Source organism: Tetranychus urticae, chromosome 1 (genome assembly GCF_039701765.1).
Source record: "Tetranychus urticae isolate SD_2017Ah chromosome 1, NJAU_TeUrti_SD_1.0, whole genome shotgun sequence".
Lineage (NCBI taxonomy): Eukaryota > Metazoa > Arthropoda > Arachnida > Trombidiformes > Tetranychidae > Tetranychus > Tetranychus urticae.
In genome coordinates, this window is record NC_142958.1 from 15,222,346 (window position 1) to 15,243,693 (window position 21,348).

At 32.3% G+C, this 21,348-nt stretch overlaps 1 protein-coding gene across 2 annotated transcripts in view; it reads right to left on the minus strand.

Annotated features, from left to right (window-relative positions):
- LOC107367756 (orexin/Hypocretin receptor type 1) overlaps positions 1 to 13,235 on the minus strand; it is a 36,400-nt gene extending 23,165 nt beyond the window's left edge. For both annotated transcript variants that reach the window (XM_015935511.3, XM_015935510.3), the window contains exons 1-3: positions 12,911 to 13,235; positions 1,768 to 2,065; positions 1,270 to 1,571 (exon numbers count right to left, since the gene is read on the minus strand). In XM_015935511.3, the coding sequence (XP_015790997.1) occupies positions 1,270 to 1,571; positions 1,768 to 1,867 (402 nt within the window). In that variant the 5' untranslated portion in view covers positions 1,868 to 2,065; positions 12,911 to 13,235. The remainder of the gene's footprint in view (positions 1 to 1,269; positions 1,572 to 1,767; positions 2,066 to 12,910) is intronic.
- Between the last annotated feature and the right edge of the window lie 8,113 nt (positions 13,236 to 21,348).

Here is a 21,348-nt window from a genome sequence, read left to right on the forward strand (position 1 = left end):
GGTAAATGAGTTGAGTAGCTTTTCCATGGAAATGAAAAAATACGCTTTTTATTAAACAATTGGAAAGGTGTTGTTACCTGAATCTTCGGGGAAACTGATTTTTACTCTCTTTTAATGGCATTAATACTAATCTTGTAATGCCTTTTAATTATTTAATTTTCATGCATCACAGAGTGAAACTGATTCAACAATGCCAATCTGTTTTTGTTTCCTCTATTTACCTTTTGTTCAGAACTTTTTAACCTTTAATCTCGTCTTTTGTTCAAGAGAGCTTTGAAAAGCCATGACAATTGATGAGCTTATTAGTTCTTTCATTTAACCTCATTTCACGACTTGTTGAATGCTCAATCGGAAAGTATGCTCATTCCCAGCTAAAACAATGTACGCTATTTAATCACTAGTTATCAACCATTTCAATTGAAGACTGATTTAATCCGGACAAGAAAAAGAAGTAAAATATTGTTTTGGAAAATGAAAAAATGAATAATCGAAAAAAAAGATTCGAGTTGAGTGTTGCACGAAAACTTTATATTAGCAATATTAGTTCACTAATGAGTACATCACTTCTGGTTGTCACTTCAATCGATCTTTCATATACAGAATATCTGTTTGAATCAATTCAATTCCATTCTTTAACTATTGATTGCTTGAGATTTAACTATAAATGAGAAATCAACTTGAATTGGATTTGGCGATCCTCATGAAATACATGATGTCATTAATACTGTACTTGTCCTTATCATATTGTACTTTCATCTCTTTTCATTTTACAATCTTTTCCGTGTTTGTGTTGCCAAGCAGCTAAAATTTTGAGGCAACGTAACATGAATAGTACTGATTAATTAGCTGTCATTGGAAATTTCGAGATTCGGAAACTCAGTCTTTGACCATGATTTTCGATAAAAAATGATAAAAGTTTCATGGCTCTTTTGAGTAAAATACACCTTCCGGTAGTGCCAGTTTAGTACAATAAAACTTTTCTGGTTATCAATCTATCATTCTCATCCCTAAGATAAATTGAATCTTCGTCAATCTCCAAAGGTCCAACTCTTCATTGACTCAGTAAAACTATTGTATCGATAAAATGTTCGTATTCTTCGACCGCACTAAGATTTTAGTCCAGAAGTGCTAATGTTTGCAAAAAGTAGAAATAAAATTTTTCCCTTTTTACCAAAACAAAAGTGAGCATAAAATCAAAGATTGTAATATGATTGTAACAGTGATGAAACTAGTCAACAGTTACAATAGTAAATGATTGAATTGAATTACCTGGAAATAGACGACTAGTTTGCACATGAGGTCACCAAAGAACCAGGTGTTGGTTATATCCCATAAAACTGTGGGTGGCAAGCAAATCAATATAACCAGGAAATCGGCAACAGCAAGGTTAACGATAAAGTAATTTGTAACATTTCGTAGGTGGCGATTACGGTAGACAAAAAGGCAAATCAACGCATTCCCAGTTAATCCAATGATAAAGACTAGAGTATGAAGAGTTATAAAAATCCATTCATAGGGACGAGGAATAATGTTTGACTGTAATTCCTCTTCAAACCAGCACGATGAATAATCTGAGCAAACATAATGATAAAACAATGGCAATAAAAACAAAAGCAGGAAAAAAGAGCAAATGAAAAGTCTAATCCTTTTTATGTCAAATGTAAACTTGTGAGTTGATTTCATTTTCATCCTTCATTTTATCATCACAACAGTTGACACAACTGAACCTTTTTTTGTCAACATTTAAACGCTTTCATATTTACTTACTTCCATGCTCTTTGAAACAGATTAGATTTGATGTTAAATTGTCATAAATTGGAGTCTCAATATCAACACTGATATTTGAATAGCTGCTGATTAACTGCATCTTGATCCACTTTGGATGTGATGAAGGATAAACAAAGCTCAATTTGACTCTTTGGCACAATTCAAGTTTCCAATTTAATTGATGCAAATCACTTTAAATCCATGTTGAAGTGGATCCATATCATTTCACGGGAAAACATTCAAGTGTAACACATTATAAATTTTATGGTGAGTGAGAAACATGATTCACATTGATTACCTGTTGAAAATAAGAAATAAAATTAATTGCCAATCAATTGATAAAAACACTAATTGCACAGATTGTAATTGAAATCAACGTCTTTTCACGTCAAATTGAGTTTTACTTTGATCTGATACTGAAGAGGTAATGAGTAGGAATGAAGATGCAATTTATAAGCAACTCGATGAAACTAAATTGTATGAGTTGGGTGTGCGAGTTGGATGGAGATTTTAATTTACATTTCGAAAGTGAAATAGCTTTTCTTTGGATTCGCAAGGATTGTGAATAGCTCTCTGTTTTTGTTTCATTTGCTTAAGATATATCATCTTTTGATAATCCGATGAAAATCCATTGAAATGAGGGAAGAATAATGGGAATGGGAATTGGAAAATGAGCAAGAATGAGAAACAAAAAGTGAGAAAGGGTTCGAGGAATTTAAATAAAGAAGTGAATATATTTTCCATTAATTTCTCTTCTTGAGTTGCCAATGCATTTCATGGTATAATCTTCGGAAAATTATGCAGATATTCATTGAGTTCAACTAGTTCTAATACAATGATACACAAAAATGAAACTTATTTTCTACTTCCAGTTATCAAAGAAATCGGATGAAAAAAGTTTAGAGCTGCAAAATCGTTCAAAACATTTCTACAATGAATTTTCGCTAACAGAATAACTACATCCATCAATCAAGTCGTATATTGACTTCTAAATATGATCTTCTGATGCAGATTTAAACAACTATGCTATTTTGAAATTCACTGCTTGCTTGTTTTAAACACGGTTACAGACGAACCGCTTTGCGAGATGACTTTAACTTGATATGAATGTTTTTTTGTAAGTATCTTTAATTCACTCACTTTGAAAGGTCATTGGACGTCATTTTTCGAGATTTCAACCTATGACCTACAGAGGTCATTTGAAGGTCATTCAAAATTGCTGGATGTACTTTTTGGATTCATAGTTATGCCAAGTATATATATTGATATAGCTCAAAACTGAAAAACATATCACCACCAACGCCGGTAGTATATCACCAACGCCACGCTTTCCATGGGCGCTCGTCTGACCTAGTAGTTGTATATTTGAATCAGGCTTGGCAATAGCGTATTTATCAATAGCTTAAAACAAAAAATTAATACTGAGCATGCGTGGCTATGCAAATCCGACATCATAAGACAGCTGACTACAAGCAAAGTGTTCATCATTAACTGCCACCACCCAGTATCATCAAGATATCTCACGGTCACAAATAAGTCATTTTGTCTCTAGATTTCAATCTTTCTGGTTGTCTAGGATTTTTCTCTCTTCTCGCCATTAGTAGAACTAGCTTCTGTGGCAAATCAATCTTATGAATGTAGATACAGGATATCCCGCTTGCAAGAAGTCTGGATCAGAATAATAATCAACACGAATTATTACAAGGAGTTGAAGCTTGCGATTCGAATGATGGCACTTACTGCCATTACTGCCATTAAACTTTAATTTGTTTGATTATGGATTTACTAAGTTTTACTAAGTGTAACCAATTACAGTATGGAAAGCAAAAGTGGTCAAACAAGAAAATGGTGTTGATGATAAGCAACAGATGACGCTTTCAAGGAGCCTTTTCATCTACCACCATTTCAACTCACTTTTATTTGTCTCAGGCTTGATAGCCATTCAACTGCATGCTTGCTCATCACCGATATAATCCGAGTTCAAGCCCAGCCTGAGATCTGTAGCTTACTATCTTCCATTCATGAATATAACGAATAACCTAACTGTGGACCTAACCTATTCAGCAGTATATAAATCTGCTATATAAAAGCTCTGTGTTCTGAGTCTTCCTACAGAATACAGCGTTTTTTTTCATACCCTATATCAAATATCCAGCGCGCGTGAAAAAATAGTCAAACTGTTCGAAATTCGAAACTAGTGAAATCATCGTAAATGCATTTTTCGCTGAATTTGTTAGTGGCTCAAAAGTTATCCATGATATAAAGTACTGAGTTATTCCATCAAAATACTATCCCTTGAAAGCTTTCAGTTTCTATTCAAAACTAACGCATAGAATAACATGAAAAACTTTCGAACTAATAATTCGTCTCAGAACATTAGCACATCTAATGTTATCATAACAAAAAATCACATAATTCTGAGTTCAGCTCATTCTCTATTATCTTCTTCAAAAGAAATAACTTGTGCGTGAATTGAAGTGACCTCTTGCACAGAAACATCCGTTTGACTTCCCTAAATAAGTTTATAAACTTTTTAATTGCACTAATGGACTCCAATTAATGTTCCTACAAAATCCCTACACTTGACGCGAAAGTCAAGTTTCTGCAATACGTCCAATCTCGTCGAACTTGAAAATTATTTCATGCATTTAAAGACACCACTCGCCGCTTTTGAGTGGATAGCGTTAGATGTCTTTAACTTCTGTAAAATCAAAGTAACTCCACACAAAATCTATCACATTTAACCTATCGAAAAGGTCCAACAAACTTGTTATCGCTTATTAATGAGCTTCCCGATGTAATCACTATTGACTTGGACACTTATTCATATAATCAACTAATATTTACTCTTCTCATCAATCATCATATTTATTGGAATAAAACTGAATTTAAGGTGAATTTACATTTGATTATTATATATTATTACAGTATCCATCTGCCTTGGATTGTAACCGTAAAGTTGAATTAATTTAGTGGTAAAGCCAAGAGTATTTAATTTGACAAAAATGGCAAAGTTGACAAATTTCAATAGCTGAAAACAAATGTTACTTGAAGCTGTTAGTAAATTAGCAGCAAAATTGAGTTATTACCACTCAAATGTATTTATTTCATTTCTTATTTGGAGTATGTTATCATCTCAGATAATTAACCATCAACTTCACAAATGATAGGTTATTGCATTGACTTCATCTCAATATTGTATTATATTTTCTCCCCATTCTTTTCTTTTATCCTTCTTCTTCCTATTAAATGTTGAACATGAACCATGGTAAAAATAATATGGTAAATGTATTATCTGAATCGTGTTGATGATCAATTATTCTTGGTCAATTTAATTCCCTCAAGGAAATTCAAGATAGAAAGGAAAATGAATGAGAAAAGGAAAAGATTTGCTCTTCAATGGAATCACTGTAAATCGTTGAAAGAAGCAAAAAAAAGAATCACAAAATTTTCAGATTATTCCTTTAACCTTTTTTAACCGAAAATCTTTATATTCCTTTTATATCATCATCGAAATCATTAGCGATAATATTCAACTGGGAATAATCTATTAAATAATCGATAGCACAATTAAATCGCCTGAATATGATGAGAGAAGGGAAAAAAATCTAGAAACAAACTCATCACACTTTTACATATTGCATGTGATAATTGTTTAGAAACATGAGTTATTCATTTTAAAGTGAAAAACTTGTTTCTATCTGCTGGGAGTGAAAAATATTGAACCAACGAAAAACAAGGAATTTCAAAATTTTCTTTATCGATTCAATCAATTTTTAACGAAACTTTGTGTTGCCATTTTTAGTTTCAACTTGAAAATTCATATTCTTTTCATTATTTCATCAATTTTCAGAATTTGCTTTTTTTCTATTTTCGCCACTAAAATATTGATGAAGATCAAATTTCTGAATCATTAAATGATAATTTATCTTTTTCTTCTCGCTATTCATCATAATGTTGGAACAGATAAATTTGCTCATCTTGAACCTTTTCTTTTTGCTCTGTCATTATCATGATTCTGTTTAAAATGATAAAGAAATAATTGACAGAAAACAAATGTTGGCTTGAAATAAACATTTTTCAATCAATTCGTTTGGGAATTTCATTTTCAATTCCAAGCTTTTCCACTCTCCAAATGGTATAATAATCATGAAATAAACTATTCAATTTCAACAAAATATTTTTTTCTACCTTTGAGTTCAGAAGAAACAAATCAAAAAGAAAAATATTCAACCGAAAATTGGAACAAAATTTTCACTATTTGCCATGAAAAATTGTTTTTTCACCTTTTCTATTTCACCCAATTTACCAATATCAACAGTTACTGTTCCTTTATCTGACTGATATTGGGTCATGTAAAGACAATCAAGAATAAGAGACTCAATATTTTTTTGTCTTTTTCCACGGAATTTGGTTGGTAATAAGTAATAACATGTTAATGATTAAAGAGTCTTACAAGTAATAATACAGTAATATAGATTATAATGGATGCTCAAAGGCATAAAGAACTTGGTTTACCCTGAAGCGTTCATTCTCACTCCCAGCCATTCCATGAACTGGATTACACATTTCTTGGTTATTCCCATTTAACACTTGCATTTGGCTCATCAAACTCATTTTCATTAATATCTTGCTCATTATCATTATCATCACTTTTACTTTATTGCGTCAATATTATGCTTCAATAGATTGTGTCTGGGAATGAGAAAAGAAGCAGAACCAGATGAAAAAAATTCAAATAATATCGATATGATATTCTCAATGGAATCTTTCTTTAACCTTTTCACCTCTTTTCCTGATTAAATCTGAAACCATGGAAAGAAAGAAATTTTTGATACTTTCCATTGCATAAGGTCTAACATTTTATCCGAGCCATCATGGACACTTTTATGATGAGTTGAATAGTTTTGAGCAAAAAATGGAAACCAAGAGAAAGACGCAATTTCAAAATGTCATCAACTTGGTCAAACAAACGATATGAAAATTGAATCTTGCAAAACTCAATCTTGAAATGAATCAAAGATTAAATTGAAATGAGGAAATGTTTCACTCTTAAAAATGTCTGCCAAAGGAAAATCTAACAATTCTGGAACGATTATACCGAGCAAATTATTTTATCTCTGAAATAAATATGGATTTATGGTCTAGAGCTATGATTTTGAAGATTATTAGGAACATATTAATCATGCTTATCATGTCTATTGCTGGTGATTCACAAGTTCATAGCAACAGTAAATTTTGGTTCATGATGACCATAAAAGTTGTTGGAAACACAAGTTTCTTTTGACAATTGCGCTTATTGACAATTGTTCATGTACTCGACTGAATCGCGGACTTGAGCAATTTAATCCAGAGCTTATTGATAACTTGCATGATAAACATGATTATTTAACCGTTTTGAAACATGTTTGATTTGCAACGATTCTGAAAAAATGAAATTTCTTCTATTTATCATTGAGCTATCCACTAAACACTTTAAAATATCTTTACTCAGCTAAATTTTACTCTTCATGTTGGGCGCAGGAAAATTAAATGGAAATCATGCATTTCACTCAAAAATCTGAATAAGAAATTACTCCTCAACTTCTTACAGACAAGCCTTTGATCTTTAAAACCAACAGATTCAGCGTTGAGCGATATATTGGAGAAAATCAACCTGCTCATATTGCAAGAGCAATCGCTTCTATAAAAGCGTTAGGTTAAACATTGGTAGACACCAAGGCAAAGGAACTTTTGATCAAGGAGAAAAAAACGTTATTTAAAACAGGAGAATAAAATGTTTGCCAACCAAGCTGTTATTGAAAAAAGTGAGATTTTAAACTTATAGACTGAACTCGCCGAGATGCAGGGAAACTATTCTGAAGTCACTGGTGAAGCAGAAAGTCTTATTAGCGATGCCGAGGAGTTATTGGAAATAACTAGACAACAGGAGGACCAGATCTCTCAAAAAACGAAATTATCGAGTCACTCAAAACTCTATTGTTGAGCAACAACTATACATAGCTTACATAGATGCAGAGCTGAACAAGGCCGTTGGAATTCCGCGGCAGGAATCCCCGGCCTCGTCCAGGTCATTATAGATATACGTAAATACACACATTCAATAATAGCTAAATTTCACTGCATTTGATCAATAAATTTCATGCTTGTTATATTTCTTTGTTTTATTTTGTCCCAAAAATCAAGTATGTCTCAGTAATCGAATAACTAACCCTGTCCCAGAAATTACCTAAGTGCCCCTAAGCTAAGAGAACTATTATGAAAATCATTCTGCAATTTTAAATATTGTGATGCACAATCAGAGTTTCACAGAAAATAAGTCAACTACTTTATCTTTTTAAAGATTGAGTGAGGTTTATTACTTTAGCGGGTTACAAGGAATGACTCTCAAGAGATTTTAACGAAGTTTATAAATGGCCGGTCGAGGGTTTAACGCACAAACCAATGAGCCACGTGTATCCATCTGTAACCACAATCCTAAGAGGTTACAGATACGCTAACATAAAGAGAAATGGCTCCTCCGAATAAGGGTACAGTTTATTTAGTCACTATTCAGCATAGCGACAGGTTTAATATTACTGAGAGTGATATCTACAACGAGATAATTAAGTCTTTGTTCCCTGAAATTAACGAAGCTGTATATCGTATTGGTGAGGAAAACTCAGCAATAGGTAAGCATATTCATTTTACATTTAGATTACCTGAAAAGGTTGATGGTGAACAATTAACAGATGCCATCAAAACATAGTTGATTGAGAAATTTCTGTACACTGAAACAATTCATGTTAAATTCGATCAGAAATCATCTTACAGAAACTTCTCAATTTACTGCTTTAAAAACGATAGTGGTATACTTCATTCACAGACCCGAGAGCCATTTCTAAAATTATTATAAAACAACACAGTGGATTAGAAAGACTAGTAAATTTAAGTTAAACGATCCTTTTGTTGTGAACAAATGGCAACAATATCGATTTCTTGAGAGATTATATTCAGAAGTGAAAAGTGACGAATTTATCGAGAAGATAAATCCTATCCGATTACCCGAGTGGGTATATAATGGATTCAGTGTATGGGTCAACAACACACTTAGTTGGTGGCATGGATGGAACGACACAGGCTGGTGACACTACAAGAGGCCTCAGTTATATCTACAGGGGCCTCCAGACTGTGGAAAGATAACCTTTATTAACATACTTTGTGCTAATCTTAAAGTGTTTAATCCTAGTTTGCCTTATAATCAGTTTTCTTTTTCTCTCCTGGACGATTCGTTCGACTTTATCGTTGCTGACGAATTTACAGAATCAGACGGATTACAATCGCTATTGCTACAATTGCTGCAGGGCTCATCCCTATCTTTGTCAGTAAAATATTCAGTTTCAAAGGTAATCAAGTGGGTAAAACCTACCAATCCACGTTTCGTATGTTTTCTGGTCGTTGTTATCCTGATAATATAAGTGTTTTTATTTTTAATAATTTTTTTAGTTTCTTGTAAGTTTTTGTTGTTGACTTTGAGCGCTCAAACTTATGGTTGTTCAATCTGTGGAAGCTGATGCTATGAATCTGAGATCTGTAGCATGAACAGTTCTGAAGTTATTTCTGCAGACCGCCGTAAAAGTTAGCGGAATAGCCCAGTTCTTCATGGTCAAATAAACAAACAAAATCATAAATTTTGGGGATTAAAAAGTCTCATGTCTACACTGGTGTTCCTAAGGCTACATCTTATAAATATTACAATTATTTGACCAATGATATTGAAAATTTTACATAGTATCGTGCAGGTCAACCTCAAATCAAATTAACATCGAAATCGCGTAATCAAGGGCTAAAAATTACTTATAACAAGATCTTCCCTGGGTATCGAGCTATTGGTCGGAAATTAAATCTAGACGACCATACTGCAAAAAGAATATTGCAAAAATTGGATATTAAGGTCAAATTACGCAAAAAAGTTCCGAAAGTTTCAAAAAAACAAGAGGATGTCAGCAATGAAAGATTGCCTCGATTGAAAAATGAATTGAATCATCGTATGGTGAATATGGACGATGAAACATATTTTGATTTGAATGGTCATGATTTTCATAGTGGCCGATTCTACTCATCAACTAATGAAGAATCTGTTTCAGATGAAATAAAATTTAGATTCAAATCTGAATTTACTAGGAAATTACTCGTTTGGGCGGCAATTTCGGCTAACAGAATCTCTCAAATCTATTTTCATGTTTCAAAGGGGGCCTTGAATCTGATCTCTATATTAAAGAGTGCATAAAAAAGCGATTATCGCGATTCATTGATGAGAAACATGAAAACAAAAAGATAATATTCTGGCCAGATTTAGCAACTTCCCATTATTCAGCAAAAACTTTGCGCGCGTTAAATGAACTTGAAATCAAGGTCGTACCAAAGGCTTCTAATCCCCCAATGTGCCTCAACTTAGACCTATCGGGAGATTTTGGAGTCATCTACAGTCTTAAGTCTATGTTGGCGGATTCGTGGCCCAAAATACCCAGGAATTAATCAATAAGATAAAAAAAGAAGTGAAAAAATTTGAAATTCCATATTTTAAGAGCCTCATGAAAAATCTTGAGTACAAAGTCGATTCCGCTTCTGAGAAAGGATTAACTTATATTAGAGAAAGCCTCTAATCCCAGACAATGTATTTCCGAAAAAAAGTTCAAAACATTAAAGATAAATATGTTAAATCAATTCAATCAATTAGTCTAGAAATACTTCCGCACAGGTTACCATAAGGAAAATATTCTATGATTTTGTACCATTTTATTTTAAAATGCAAATAAACTTGACAAATAAACGCATTCGTTTGCCCGCAGTATGCTTTTAAACGCTCAAAGTCATTTAATCGTGATCAAATTAGATTAAGCGTACTCTACAATCTTGCCACGCTATAGCTGTTGATATGAAGAGCGTTATTAATGAATCTCTCGCAACACATGAAAGCCTTTTCAACTCAGCCGAGGCACATACCTAAATTGCTCATAAATTGAAATATAATGTTCATGACGATGAATAGAAAACTATTCAAAATATTCAAAAGATGAAAATTTTGTTCTTATTTGTATTACGCATTAAAATTATTGTTTTTTCCCTGGCAAAACTCACACTTGATTTTGGAGGAATCTTCGTAATTTGATTTAGAAAGAAACATTTGCATAATTTTACTATAATAATAAGTTGAGATTTGATAAGCTTCTAAACTCACCTCATAACAATAAACTGTGCTTCGTGTACTTTGATTATCCGAGTAGGTAATACTAGTGAGGAACAATTTTGAATGAAGCTGCATTTTCACTAATGAATTTTTCTTTCACAAAATATTTTTTCACCAAATAAAAAAATTTTACATTTTCTACATTCTACATGTCTTGATGACTTTCACTAGATTTGCTGTCTGACATTGAACTAATCTTGCAAGTCGTTAGATTTTCTCGTCCAAATTCTTTGGTTCTACATCATTAATGTATAGATTAACAATTAACAGGACAGAAATGATAACCATTCATTATCCATTCCCTTTCCCTCCCAGAGCAAAAGTATTTATAACCAAACTTGAGTTAATCTCTAAACACACATTGAATATCAAATGGTTGGTGAAAAAAAGTTATCACGTCAAGAATTGTTTTTTAAAAAATTAATCTTTTCCATGATTAAACATCGTTACCAAACTGGGAGTGCTTCATCATCATGATAACCTGATAAATGAATTTTTGCTGGCTAAATCAATCAGTCCATTTTAATCACACTTTAAACGATGAAATGATAATAATTACGAGCCATGTAAGACTAGGCATTAGTTGATAACTTCAACAACTCATGATTAATCAGTTGAATCCACCCATTGAAAGTTAAGAAGAAAAGATGAAAAACTTGAATGATTGATCAAGAATGAACAAAAACATGATTAACATTAAAACTGTCAAAAGCAAACATTGGACCAATTTAATATTGACTGATCAACTTTGACTCCAACTCACTTTTACCTGCAACGACAGCTATTAATAACAATGCTTAAAAAAAGGTAAATTGAAAGTGAATTCAAGGAAAACTCATCTTACTGAAAGAAGGTTATTCAACTTGATTCAAGGTAATAACTCAAGTTTATCTCATTTAACCCTGATTATGCATCTAAGTACAACCTGTAATTACTGGCAGTGAAATATGATGATAATAACAATGCTAATATGATATTGAAATTAATGTCAAGTGAACCATTTAAATCGATTCAATATTGAGAGGCAGAGAAGAGAAGGAAAAATTTAATTTTTTTACCTTTTCTTTCCTCTCAGATAATCTTCATCATCTTTACCATGTCTCATGAAATTGCATCAATTTGTATCAATTCAACTTTTCCATTATATTTCTTGTTTTTCATTCTTGAAACCATTTTTTCTTCTTCCTTCTCATTCCTTCATATCAAAGTTACATTTAGACATTTAGATATTTATTGATGTAAAAATGTGTCTTTAAGGGAAAAGGGAAGCACAGGAAAAAAAAGATGAACACAAAAGTAAAGACAAAAATCTTTTCCATTCTTTACTTGCTACTTTTTTATCCATCAAATTGTTGAACAAGAGAAGCAGAAGTATCGCAACGAACCCAACGAACCTTTAAACTTGTCTTAACCTTGTTCCAAGCCTTTTCCATGCAATGGTTTCAACTTGTTTTTGCTAGCCTTGCTTCATGAGATGATCATCTTTATTTTTCCAGTAAACTCTTATCGTATTTTTGTCTCACCAAAATGGCGTATAAAAGCAAAACTAATATCTTGATGATGATGAGAAACATAAAGAGCAATGTAGATGAGTTTCTATGGAATACAATTGATTTTCATTTGGCATCATTTTCATCATCCATTGTTTCCTCATCCCTTGCGGTGAAGACATGAGAAAAATTTCGTCAACATTTTCATTCCATTTTTCAATTTCATCGTTTTTCTCCTTCTATTCAAAAGTCACTCATAAAATGATAATTGAAGCTATAAATGATTCACTTTGATGGCCAATTTTGGGTTACATTTAGGTTTAATGTGAATATTGAGTTTTCATTTTTCTTTAGATTTCACTTTTACTTCAATTTTCAATCTGTGCTTTGATTGGAGTGAAAATTGGTTGAAAGGTTAACTTACATTTAACTGTTGATTTGGTCTTAAAAAATATCCTTTTGTTATGCTAATGTTGGTTGAGGTTGTGTTTTGTTTTTTTCAGAGGAACATTTAAACGTAAAGAAACACTTTGTTGGTTGTTGTGCGGTTTAGTTGGTACATTATTTGCAAAAACAATTGAAGTTAATCACAATTATCTAGACAATTGAACATTGGAGAGAAGAGGAAAGACGGAGAAGAAAAGAGAAGAAGAGAGGAAAAACAAATGTTGTTCTTTGCTTGTTGATGTTTCGCATTCAATTAGAGCTTGCTTTTGGTGATAATTTGGATGATGATCATGATGATGATGGAGTGAAACTAAACAGACAGAATAGACTCAGCATGTTCAATGATAAACTCTCACTGAATACTACTTTTACTATAAACATTTCAACTGAGCTCACTCCAAGAAAACCAGCAACACTTTCAATATAAATGTATTATCATCATTACAAGGAAGCTCACTTATCATCATATCTTCATCTCTGTAGACAGAGAAAAGTGAAACCAAACTGTTCATATTTTTTTCCCCTCAATAGTTAGTCACTTTTAGCTGGCCATCTTCATCATCATTTTTTATCATAGTATTTTTTCACTCGTCAAAGGTAAGCTCGATCAAGCCGAAACTCATGAATCTTTCAACCTAACAAAGTCACTCTTATAGGATCAAATTTTGACTATAGTAGGGGTACTTTTTACGTCACACAACATGCACATTTGTGTTTGTCTTTTGACCTTCACCAACCACATCTTCATCATTATTTTGTCATGAATTTCATTTCCGTTTTTAGGCTCACAGCTTTGTTCATTTTACAAAACATCCAAAATTGGTCAAGCCGAAACTGACAAATCCATCAACCTGATTCAACAGCTCTTGCAGCATCAAAGTTGCTCTTTGAAAGGGTATTTTGTCTGCAAACAATTTTCATTTTTTATTCTCTATTTTTCACTTCCATTATCATTATCCTTATCCCCATCATTATCATCATCATTAACATGATCTCATCATCTTAAAGCACCAAAGGAGGGTTTCCAAAAATGTTCACTCTCTCATCTTTATTAGTAAAGATTTCAAATTATAAGATTATTTCTGGTATCTTCTGTTTATATACAATAAAATTATCTCAATTTTCATCAGAGTTCCCCCACAATTTCAGGCATTTATCGATAATTTGATTCGATTAGATATTTTATCCATTCATGTGTTCCAAATTTGACTGCATAACCTTAGTCATGAGCCCAAGACTTTACTTAGAATGAGTTGAAGGTAGTAAGTAGATATTAATGTGATGAATGTCAAAGGTGTTAGAGATGATTGACCACTGGACGGTGACACTTCTGCAATCCTTTCAAACCGAACATTTCTTTCAGCATATAAGACGACATTATCTGAAGTTACTTTTAAATCAAAGCTACCAGCTAGTAACTCCAACTGGTTTGTATCATATGATAAACATAATGGTGTTGTCCAAGAACAGGAGGAATCATCGACTCTTGCATTGAACAGTTCTCTTACTGGAGTCACAAAAGTGCCTTCTTGAATCAAACTGGTTAGCGAGTACTTTTCACGATTACATGTAAATACGAGTTTGAGTCCATTCGGATTGGTAAATGATATCAGAATATCGTCAGCAGAACTAGAATGAAATAGTTGAAAGTAATAGTTGATGTGATCATCTTTCTGATGAAAAGTGAATATAAATTTGTCCGATTCACGAACTTTGTTGCAGCATTTAAGTGATTGAAGTCGATAAAAAGGTAGTTCACTTGAATCATTGGCAAGGACGACACTTCTTGATCCATAATTAATGTCTTGATATTTTAAAGTCAAAGATACATGTTTTGACGCAATAATGTGCTTATAATCAGCTTTCCAATTAAATGGCCAGATTTTGCTCGATTTAGTTACCTTCCAATTACATTGTAGATCGTTGTTTATGTATTGACTTGATCCTGCAGCCAACTGGTTGTTGTTTTGAAATACAAATGAAAGAGGTTGGTGTGCATGCAATTTACAATAATATGTTGTAGTTGATGATCCACTGGACAAGATCAATTCAAAATGATGATGCGTTTCGTTAGTGACAATTTGATATTCAGTTAGAGACAAACTGAAAAAGAGTTGGTTGTCAACTTGATCCATTGTAAAAACCGCTGAAAAAAGGTTATCCTTTGAACAAACACTGGTACCATCTCTTGAGATGCAATAGGTTTTACTTAAGCACTCATCATTGCAAGTATTTACGGCCACAGTTGAATATTGATCTGAAAGAAGAAACACGATCACAATTAGGGAAAACATGTTTCATAAAATGTCGAACAAGTCTTCACCAAGGAATTATACTCTGAAATCTGTTGATATTCATATTTTAACACAACTTTTTCCACTATCTAATCATTCATCTTATTACCCATTGTTTTTCCTCATTGAAAGCTTCCACTTCAATGGAAACTGAATTATCAAATCAATCAGTGCTCATCTATTGTGTACTAATCATTTTATCTTGTAAATTCTTTGGAATAGCATGATTTCTCTCAACGTTGACACAATTAGGAACAAAATTTATATCTCGGTGTGTTTCTACGAATTTCGTAGACAATTTTTATATTGCATGCCAACCCCGGTAGGCAATGGTAATCCGTTTGATCCGTTAAACTGTCCAGAGGTTAGCAAAACAGCTTCCTCTCGGTGCTGGCTGGGTAAATCAAACGGAGCTCTGCTTTACTTTTTCAATGTGAAACAGATGATTTGCGAAGCTGTTACCGAAATCTGCAGTCAAATTTTCAGTCACTTTTGAATCAAGCATTCAAAAGTTCATAAGACTACTACATAAGACTTTGACCTCCAAATCTCGAAACTAAGAAGCCAGAAAGAAGGGGAAAAAATTGTGATCCTGATAGTCGAATCTCTTCTCAAAAAAGTTTGAGATCTTGACTAACAAAGATAAGAAAGTAAAATTTTTTGAAGAACACACTTTTAATTGTCCAAACTTGATTAGAATTCGCAAAGTTTTCAGCTCAACAAATTCTCAATGAACAAGATGAAGCACACAATAAGAACCAGAACTAAATAATTTTCATTTCCATCTCGAATCTCCTTTCATCCTTTTCATCGTCTTTTCACTGAACTTATTAGTACATTTTCCAGCCTTTTTCAATGCAACATTCGTTGACTAAAAAATTTACTTTTATTTGTTTAGTAGGTCATTGTTTTCGGTGAAACTCATTTTCTTGATAAAACGTTGCCATTTTTGCCCAATTGAACCGTGAAACAAAACACTTTCACCCAAAATGAACCATTTTTCATGGAAACTTGCAAACAATTCATGAGGCTGATGATAGATTTAATTGTATTACTAGGAAGGGAAAAAAATGACTGATCAAAGGGAAGAAAAAAACTTTTCTTTATATATATTTATCTTTCGTATTCTATTTCAATGGATGGAGCAAAAAAATGGAGTTTCTCATTCTCTTCTCATACAAACTTTTCATCATCCCAATCATCCTCATCATCATTATCATTTTCTTCTTTAGCTCGTATAACGTCATTCTGATTCCCTCAAAGGACTCATTCAACATTGAACTTATAACCAACCATGGCTAATAACAAATACAACAAACAGTTGTAACCATAAGTAGTACCCATTACATTCATCTTTCATCATCACCATCCTCATCCTGATCACAATCATCATCATCTACCTTTTTCATCTTCATCACTTACTCCAAGTTAAACAACCCATTAGTCTGTATTTAGCTTTAATACCAACTAAACTTTCAACTCTTTCAATCTCTTTTTTTTGCACCTTCATCTTTTCATCTTCATCTTTTCTCCTTTTCTTCTCTTTCCTTTTGTTATCCTACATTAATTTTGTGCTTGACTTTACTTCATCATCATCATTATCATTATCATCGCCGTTTTACTTGCAACAAATTTTACAGAATCAAAACAGAAGAGTGGAAATTTGGAAAAATGAGGAAAACTCTTAGACTTGTTTAAGTGGCTATTTGTTGAACATGGAAGCCAATATTATTTATAACATTCACTTTAAACTTTTGCTTCTCAATTTATAATAATAGCAAATTCCTTGAGAAATTTTCATCTTTTTTTAATTTCTTCACTTCTTTACCTGCATTTTTGCTGGATTAGGCAAATTGCATCGAGTTGATCAGTTGAGAGTTGAATGAAAAAATGCCAACCTCAGAATGATTATCGTCTTTTAATTGAAATTGTTACACCGTTTCTAATTAGCAATTGATTCTGCATTGAAATGTTTAATTGATATTCTTAAGTTGATTCAATCTCTGTTCATTGAACTGATTTTGACAAAAAAAACAACTTCAATTTGATAGCATTAACAAGGATTATTCAAGGCAATTCAACTTATTTGGTTAATTCATTATCTGATGATTAATAGCAAAAAATGTTATTTTGAATGTTTTCATTCTTGGTAAATTGAACACATTTTGATTTCTTCAAGTTTTTTGAATTAAGTTTCAAAATGCTGCTTGAAGTTTTGTTTTGAAATTTCATGAAACTCTCTGAATGAATATTCAACAGATTTGATCTTGATTGATTCATGCAATGAGATTAAGTAAAGAATCGAAAGGATGAAAAAAACAAAGCAAGTAAATCCTGAAGAGGTTAACAATGAATTGATAAACCTTGATGTTGAGTTCATCTTTCAGTTGTTACAATCTGATTGATTGATCAAAATGATCGATTGTTTAAATGTGAAGATTGATCGAACAATTTGAACGTTTTTGTTTCCTTTTCAGGTACACAGGTTCCCTTTCATTCCAAAAATCTCGAGCCTAAAGACTTTGATTTATCGGACAATTTATTATCTTTTATCTACTTTACATATTCATTTTCAAGATTTTGCTGCAATTAGTATGATATTACACTAACTTACAGTTGAATAATTTACAAAAATTTACAAATTGAAAAATAGTTCTATTCAGCTAGGTACATAATCAGACCAATAATTAGGGACAAAATAATTTAGCATCAGTAGTGTTATATAGTCCTCTGCAGGACCAGCTTGTCCCACCTGGACCAACTTTACATGCCTCTTCTGGACCAACTAAATGTCCTCTTCTGGACCAACTAAATGTCCTCTTCTGGACCAACTAAATGTCCTCTTCTGGACCAACTAAATGTCTTCTTCTGGACCAATTTTTTGCTCAATTTTTTCTCTTTCTAAACCAAAGTGTTCACTCTGGACAAACTTTTGTCCGGGTCTCGACTTACAAAGAGTAGTTCCTCATCATCTCCATCACCATCTCTATCAACAAACCCCATCGAGAGATTTTACCAAAGAATGCTCCAACCTGGGCCGTTAGGTGGGAAAGTGAAAGATTTATTTAGCCTTATGGAAACTTATTCATCGTATGAGAAACTGAAAAAGATAAATGTAAAACAGTAGTGCAAGCTGTCCTGATCAATATGCTGAAGAACGGGATTGACCAGAATGGGTACCACGAAGTTAAAAAATATAACAAAAAAGTTGAAAGAACTCGATCGAGCATTAAATAAAGAAGCTAAAGAAAAATAAAAACTGGCAGCTGAAAATTCAATGTTAAAAGAAATGTTAGCTATTAAAGATAAATCCGATCTTTCTTTCGCGACTTATGCTCTCAAAGAGCTTAAAAGACTCACAAAAGTTCCATAGGACATGCTGGAAGAAAGATGCCGGGGATTATAATTTGTTTAAAAAAATTTATCTAAAATTCCATACTGCTATCATTTACGTAAAAATTTAATTTCTATTATCAAAAATAAAAGTTTAATTTGTTAAAAAAATGTTTCGCACGCTTTTTCGCACCTAAAAACTTTTCCACTCTGCCTTACCACTACAACTTCAATTAAAAGTTGGTCCAAAAAAGTTAATAAAAAAATTGCGTAAAAATTGGGTCCAGAAGAGGACATTTAGTTGGTCCGAAAGAGGCATGTAAAGTTGGTCCAGGTGGGACAAGTTGGCCCAGAAGAGGACTATATAACACTACTAGCATCTTACCAGACTTGACCGACGGCTCCAGGGCCAATAAGATAGTTTGATAGATTTTATTGGAATTTCCCAATGGTTCCGATTCAGCTCTACCCTGTGCATTCCATTGATACACAATCGTGACCACAAAAGTAGATTTCGTCGTTCTCAGGAAAAAAGGGTAAATTTCAGAAATTTTTGAGTATCAGTATATAGTTGTATAATGCTCTGTTCTAGACATTCTTTTCCGCTCTGGGCCAACTTTTCACCCGAGTCTGATCGAATTTGAATTGAAAGGGTTAGAACTTCCATGATTGGAGCAAGGATTTAATTTATTATGAAATCATATCAAATGATTATTTATTTTGGTTCCAAAATTTCCAAAATGATTCCATGTTTCTTTTTTGTAGCAAGAATCGTGATCAGTCCAAGTATAATTAAACTATTTAATTTATCCGAATACATACAATTTTCTCAATAGTCAACTCGAAAAAGGTTTTTCAACTAATGAACCCTACAACACTCTCTGACATTCCTGGATAATCTTTTCAGCTTTTCATACCCCGCAGGAGACAGATCACCATTATCTAGAATTATCGAAAATTTTCTAGCAATTTCCTTTCAAAAGTTTCGGTAGAAAGGGTGTAAAATTCAAGTAAAACTTTTTCAAGATCCGGGCAAAAAGTTGATCCAGAGCGGACAGGAATGTCCAAACTTGGCCTCTATAACTATTAGTATTTTTTTCCAATGTGCTCAACGTTTCCAATGAATATGATTTCTAAACGTGGATTTATATATTTCCATTGAAAATTTTTTCTTTTCTCTTTACAATTAATTCCAATTGTCTCAAATTTATTCGAAATGGGAATTAATTGTAACAATTTCATTCCTGAATCAATCTAAACAAGCAATCCTGAAGTTGAATAATCTCCAAAGGTTTCAACTTTGTCTCACTCTTAATGAATGATTGAACAATATTTTGAAGTGTTAATTGTCAATTCAAACCTTTTTATGAACTAAATGGTTAAGATTGTCTTTTCCTTTTGCAATTTTGTTACCAATTAAAAAGCTTTTTTTGTTCATTATTATTCAAGTTAATGGGAAATGAGTTGAAAGTTAATACAAAAACTGTTTGCCAAAATTGATCAAGAAACAAAAATAGGTGAAGAAGAAAACAATTTTAAATTTAAATTCAGAGTTAACTTGGATTAAGATTGAATCAAGATTGGAAATTTACATTTCATCAAAAATTTGCAAATATATTGCCTTTTATCCAACAGCTGATTAAGTACTAACAATCAACCCAAATAAAGGAAAGGTTTGAATCTGAATTAAGGTCTTCGGACTTGAATCTGACAAAACTTTCAGACAAAAATTTCTGAACAAAATGAGACTTTTCACAGCAACAAAAGCCCCAACCTTGAAATGTTCAGATTCAATCTGAAAATGAACCTTCAGACAATCCATAAGTGAACTGAAAATTTCAGACAAAAACTCAATTGATTTTACCAGAGAAACCGATTCATTCTGAAGAAAAAGTAATTTCAAGTTGAGACATTGAAATGTTGACTTGAATGTTTCGAGCTTCAAACATATTTCAGTTTCATCAATAAATCAACGCTAAATTGTCTTGAACAACTAACATGATAATGTCTCAATTGTAACTGTTCACTGAGAGATGAGATTTATCTAAAAGCATCTCAATTATGCTAATAACCATGAAACTAACTACATTTAGTTTCGACATTTATCACCATTTTAATCACTTGTTCACATTAAATTTTTTAGTCAATTTACAGGCCCTTGAATCAAAACATTGTTTAACCATTAAATGTTTAAATGCTTTGAATAAAGTGTAAATTATTTTTAAATTAACTTGCAAAAATTTCTTTTCTTTACTTCGTTTCTCTATTTTACTGCAACTTTCAAGTTTAGTTGATTCAAATGCTCAAAATTTTGTTACAATTTAATTTATCCAATGCTAAATTCAATAGTTTCAAGCTTTCCATCTTCAAAGGCTACCTAAAATGAACTAATTCAATTTTCTCTGTCAACATTTCACGAAATGCAACAAAATAAGTTAACCAATTTTGGGCTGAGAATTGTTTCGCAAAATGAATTGACTTAATCATGATTCCATTGAAAGTTGATGATTCAGTTTCAATGGTTTTCAGTGTTTCCCTGTTTCTCTCCTTCCAATTTTGTCAATCATGAAAATAAAAGTCTCAAAGTGAATTGTAAAAATGACATTACACAGTTTTCACTATTGAATGTTTCTTGACTTGTAAAGGTTTGCTATTTACATTGCTATTGATTTTGAGTCTCTATTTTTGGATTTTAAGATTTATAAATAAAGACTTTGTTTGATTATCATTTTAATACAACATAAATAAAGATTGACTTCATCTACAATACAATATTAAGGTGCTATTT